General features: G+C 38.5%; 1 protein-coding gene and 1 long non-coding RNA gene across 2 annotated transcripts in view; one reads left to right on the top strand and one right to left on the bottom strand.

The window, feature by feature from the left end:
- Window positions 1-1197: 1197 nt before the first annotated feature.
- On the top strand, window positions 1198-1908 carry LOC125083362 (uncharacterized). The gene is made up of 2 exons (XR_007122251.1): window positions 1198-1294; window positions 1325-1908. It is a non-coding gene; the product is annotated as an uncharacterized LOC125083362 (long non-coding RNA).
- The window catches only part of UGCG (UDP-glucose ceramide glucosyltransferase), a 40096-nt gene continuing 35500 nt past the window's right edge, over window positions 1405-6000 (bottom strand). Inside the window, exons 7-9 of the mRNA XM_047699766.1 lie at window positions 5715-5801; window positions 4473-4662; window positions 1405-3967 (exon numbers count right to left, since the gene is read on the bottom strand). Of these exons, the coding sequence (XP_047555722.1) occupies window positions 3797-3967; window positions 4473-4662; window positions 5715-5801 (448 nt within the window). The 3' untranslated portion in view covers window positions 1405-3796. The remainder of the gene's footprint in view (window positions 3968-4472; window positions 4663-5714; window positions 5802-6000) is intronic.

Below are 6000 nucleotides of genomic sequence, written 5' to 3'. Positions count from 1 at the left end.
CAAATAAATAAATAAAATCTTAAGAAAAAAAACTCAATTTTGCCAGTCATTAAAAAAATCTATGTTGAGGGGCACCTGGGTGGTTCAGTGGGGTGAGTATCCAACTCTTGAACCCAGCTCAGGTCTTATCTCAGGATTTTGAGTTCAAGCTCTGCATTGGGCTCTGTGCTGGGCATGGATCCCACAAAAAAAAAACAAAAAAAAACAAAAAAAACCCTCCCTGTTTAAACAATGAGGTGCAGTATTTTTATGTCAGTTTTGGAAAGATCTTGAAACTGGCCATTCTGGGTTCGAGCAAGGATACCCAACAACGAGCAAATAGTTCTGCATGCTCTCTCGAACCCTGAACAGGTGTCAGAAGACTAGAGGGAAATAATACATCTAACGGTGGTTTCAATATTTCCTTTATTTATTTTTTTAAAAATTCAGATATAGTTAACAGACCATAAAATTTGCCTTTTAAAGTATATAATTCAGGGTTTTTTGTATATTCACAAGGTTGTGCAACCATCACTGCTGTTTTACGGCAAAACATTTTCATCGTTTCAAATTCCTTTTAGACTCTTCCTCTGCTGGGATTTACTCTCCAGTTGAAAGTACTCTTCCCTCACAGGCTCAGAGTGAAACAGGTCTGGAAATGCCTCCAGCTTTGGAGGAGCCTGGCCTGGCCAGTGTGTGGGACGACTTAGTCAATCTCCCATCTAGGTCTCTAGTCCCAGAGCCACTCCTTCCCTTTCCTTGGTTGGGCCTTTCCCAGCCACTAGAGGTTAACATCTAAGAGGCCGAGTCAGGTTGTGAGCCAAGGTTGGGGGGTGGGGGGCAAAAAGGGCCTATGGGTCTCTTCTCCAGGTTGGGCCAGTGCTTCTCAGGTCTGCCTGCTCAGAACAAGGACAGCTCAGGCCTCACCCCAGAATAACCAGAATCTCTGTGGGCAGGGCCCAGGCATTTTTTTTTTTTTTAAAGTTCTCCAGGTGGTTCTAATGTGCAATCAATGTAGAAAAGCCCCATGTTGGGGCACCTGGGTGGCTCAGTGGGTTAAAGCCTCTGCCTTTGGCTCAAGGTCCTGGAATCGAGCCCCATATCGGGCTCTCTGCTCGGCAGGGAGCCTGCTTCCCTCTCTCTCTCTGCCTGCCTCTCTGCCTACTTGTGATCTCTGTCTGTCAAATAAATAAATAAAATCTTAAAAACAACAACAACAACTACAAAGAAAAGCCCCATGTTATGCCAAAGCATGACTGTAGCACAGGTAAAGAGGAAGATTTCAGAATCATCACTTGACAGAATTCTCCCAGTAGTTCTTTTTTTTTTTTTTTTCTCCCAGTAGTTCTGATGTGAATGGTGGAACATGTTATTTGTAAAAATACAAAAAAAAAAAAAAAAAAAAGGAACGACAGTAAACAATACATTGTTAATGTTTTGATTGTATTCAAATTTTTATTTTGAACAAAAAACTTAATACAATGATTTTAAATAATAAAACGTGGTATATTCTAGACACTTGTTGGTTTCTTTTTTAAACAGTTTATTAAATTTGGACTCCTACAGTTCTGTTGTGATGCTTTCTTCAACATTTATAGTATTTACCATATTATCACCACTCTAAACTTGCTAAACAAAGAATCACTCTAAGTGAAGCCTGAAGCTTCACTTTATCACATAAAACACACATACAGAACAGTCATTTTTTATATTTACAAAACACAAGAAGTCTGTCCAGCCATTTGGATTTGTTGTTACATTGCCCAGACTGAGATTAGCAAAAAGCTAAGGAATAAGCAAGATTTCACTACAGCCGCACAAAAGATGGCCTCAACCAGACTTCATCAAACAAACCAACAAATTACAAACATAGTCAGCAAAATTCAACTTGTGTAATAGAGATAAAAAACAAACAAAAAAAAACACAAAGTGGGTCACAACTAGACTGGTTTTCACTGTGCAACTTTCCTCAGGGAACAATACTACCCATTTCACATAGAAAGGAGTATGCATCAAAGCCTTTGTTCATGAAGAAAATGCCCTCCAAACAAATTCGTCATAAGGCGCAAAAAAAGAAAAAAAAAATTTTTTTTTAATGAAGCAGTTTGGCCCAGAGAAAAGCTTATACATAATGTGTACACATAGTATATACACATTAATAGATACATTACAATGGAAACCATGTATGTTAGTCATTAGACAAATGAACTGGCTCAGTGTAGTGAAAATGTGTCCATTTTCTAGAAATACGTAATTATTGCTGATAGGCTACACATTATGCTCGGACACGGAAACTGTAGAAACTTAGACTTTAAAGTGGCCGTATTGCCAGCGTCAGCCCTGCAGCAGGCGTTCATGAGGACAACATGCCATCCAATCCTGAAGAAAAAGCAAAAATTCCACTACAGAAAAAAGGAAAAAAAAAAAAAGGCTTATGCACTGTCCCTTACATTTTTGCCTATTAAAAAAAAAAAAAAAAAAAAAAAAAAAACTAGTCCAGTTCACCACAAGTTAAGCACAACCTGACAAGCAAGTTTAGCGGCAGGATGGGGAGAGGAGAGTAAAAGACAGCATGCATTTACAACTAGCGCTGATCTAGTCTATTCTGTCATACAAACTGGAATACAAAAATCCAATTTAAATAAGACTAGACTAACTGTAAGAGTTTAAAAAAAAAAAAAACACACACAGTAGACTTAGTTTGATACTGATTAATTTTAAGAGTAAAACTCATTCCCGTCCCCATTTAATACTCTACTGCAATTTATTTGATGGCTAGAATATTCACTTACTTAAAAAAGATATTAAATACCTGTATCATGAAATTACATTCTTTTTAACAATAAGACATACTGTGTAAGAAAATAGCTCATGTGTGAAATGTGTCTGAAATGCATTTTTCCTCACAACTATCAAAACACCCACTCACACTAAAACAAAACCACCCCAGCCCCCCCACCCCCCGGAAAAAAAAAAAGTTCGGAAAGATGGGGTGGGGCCGGGTGAGGAGCAGGGAAGGAAAGGTTTACCAGCACAGTGATTAACAATGGTTCAAGACAGAACCAACAAGAGTTGGTCAAAAGGATGCCTTCAATACATGGCTACAATTAAAAACCAAACTCAGCCACTTTTGGTTCATTGCAGTGAGACCAAAAAAATATCTCTCACAGATTCATATAAATACTAGACTCCAGCTCTTTTATTATTATTATTTTTAAAGTCTTCCCATTTGTTTTTGCAAGGCCTAGCTACCTTATTACAATTTATATTTGCTCTGCAACAACTACAAGAGGTAGGCATAGAGCATGAAAAAGTTTCTTAGTTAGTACCTCACTGTGGGCTGTTCACCGCACACCTTTCACTTTAGACGCGTAAAGGGATTACTTTCCGGTCTTTCCTAAACCCCAAAGCAAAGCTGCTGCCGTCCTGTAAATGTTCTACCAGAGTGTACTCACAAATAAGAAACTTTCTCTACTGAAGGATACTGTCATAGTGTTTGTTGCAGAGCATTCATATAGTCATATATATATATTTATTTATTTTTAAAAAATAAACGACAAAAACCAAACCCAGGTTCCTAGAACCAGTTCTCTTGATTCACTACTTCCACAAAATAAAGTGTACCATTTGGCCAAGACTACAGATGTGGTTTTTTTTTTTTTCTTCACAGATGCAATTGCCATGCAAAATAAATTAAAGAACAGATATCAAACATACATGTGATAAAACTACGGAAGGTAGATCTTTAAAAGCATTTATATAAACATAATTTATAATACTTCTCTTCTTTCCTTTATGTACAGTCACAAAGCTGTCGTTATACATCGAGAATTTCCTCCGCCGTGCCCCCACAGCGCAATCTGTAGCGACCAGTTCTCCAGCTTATGGTAGGGTCCCATAATGCCGACAAAAAAATGTATATTGTCATGGATTCACGGATGAACCAGGCTACTGCATAATCAAGTTTTGAGAAACACAGTGTGCCACCCTGGGGATTGGAAAAAAAGAAAACACACAGAACTGACTGACCAACTGTCGAACTAGACACGGTTAAAAAAAATGAAACTCTTCAATTTCACTCTTAATATAGACACTATATAAAATCAAGCCTGCTTCTTGATATAATTTAACTGGCAAGCTATAGCCATTAAAAAGTGTTAACGATGAGTAGAACAGGCACTAAAATCATGGCTAGTCTGACATAGTTTAGTTTGAATACTCGATTTTGGGGGGAGACTTAATGAGAGTCATTTTATTAACATGATTTTGGGGGGAGCCTTAAAAAAAGTCATAGTGTAACTACCAACAGAAAGTTGAAAATTATGTCAAGTTCTGCATCTGCATTCTACTAAGGGAAGTAATGTTTAAACCTGATTATTAACCTCTGGTGGGAAGCCACAGAATGGCTCAGGAAGATTGCTTCAACCCTTTCTAAATGAAAATAGTTTTAGTTCTCCAAATGACTGCCAACCTTTTCATGCCTATCCACATACCTGGACACCCCTGAGTTGAATGTAGTCAAATATAAACCATGCCAGGCAATGACACATGAAAAATACCATAATATCCCATCTGAATACATGGTGGGCCGCCCATCCGATAATTAAACTGGCAACAAAGCATTCTGAAATTGGCTCACAAATTATTGTAGCAGGAAGCATGTTAATTCGCAATTTGGTCCACCTAAAAATTTAAAAAAAAAAAAAAAAAAAAAAAAATTTTCCTTAACAGCCTGGTTACAAGACTAATCAATTTTCCCCCCCAAATGATCAGCTCTTTATCCTGTTATATAAAGGCCCTCCTCTTTAAAGAGTATTTAATGAATCTCTTTTCTGTTTGTATTTAGTATTATCAAAGAAAAAAGCCTATAAATTTATTTGTATGGCCTACACTCTACCGAATAAAAAAGTCAAAATATAGGGGTGCCTGGGTGGCTCAGAGGGTTAAGCCTCTGCCTTCAGCTCAGGTCATGATCTCGGGGTCCTGGGATCAAGACCCGCAACGGGCTCTCTGCCAGGTGGGGAGCCTGCTCCCCCACACCCTGGTCTGCCTGCTTGTGATCTCTCTCTCTCTCTCTCTAATAAATAAAGTTAGAAAATAGAGATCAGCACATTAAAGAATCAAATTCTCAACATCTCTTTATTTTTTTTTTTAAGATTTTATTTATTTATTTGACAGAGAGAGATCACAAGTAGACGGAGAGGAAGGCAGAGAGAGAGAGAGAGAGAGAGAGGGAAGCAGGCTTCTTGGTGAGCAGAGAGCCCGATGTGGGACTCGATCCCAGGACCCTGAGATCATGACCTGAGCCGAAGGCAGCGGCTTAACCCACTGAGCCACCCAGGCGCCCCTCAACATCTCTTTAATTTTTTATTTAAAATTCAATCTAGTTAACATGTACTGTATTACTGGTTTCAGGTGTAGAATTTAGTGATTCATCAGTTGCATATAATACCTGGTGCTCATTACATCATGTGCCCTCGTTAATGCCCGTCACCCAGCTACCCCACCCCCACCCACCTCAACAGCTCTTTACTGAATGCTTTCAGGGTTACACAGCAAAGAAAATAGAAAATATATTTAGACAATACATTTAATAAAGATGCTAAACTCTCTTTTCTAGAACTAAGCAAAATTTGACTTTTAGATATTTTAAATACCGAGTCAGACCATGTAAAAATCACACCCTCCCCCACCCTTTTCTTTTAGCCAAAAAAGAAGAAAACCAGCTGATTTACCTGATCATTCTGGACTGAAACTGGGAAATTGAGTAAGAGCCGGAGTTTTGCATTGCAACCTGCGTGGACATCGCAAACCTCCAGCCTCTGAAAATTAAGACAATTATAAAATGTACCAAGACGATGAACACATGCAGGCATGACTGACTATGCATTTACTCATCACTATAAAGTGAAAGCAAATGCTGGTGTTCGGCGGGAGCCTAGTTCTCAGGATTAGCACCCTTCTTGGTGTGTATCATCCTTACAGATGTTTTAGCAATTACACAGCCCGTGACAGTACCCT

This window comes from Lutra lutra, chromosome 13 (genome assembly GCF_902655055.1).
Source record: "Lutra lutra chromosome 13, mLutLut1.2, whole genome shotgun sequence".
NCBI classification, from domain to species: Eukaryota; Metazoa; Chordata; class Mammalia; order Carnivora; family Mustelidae; genus Lutra; species Lutra lutra.
This window is presented reverse-complemented; position numbering and strand designations above follow the sequence as displayed.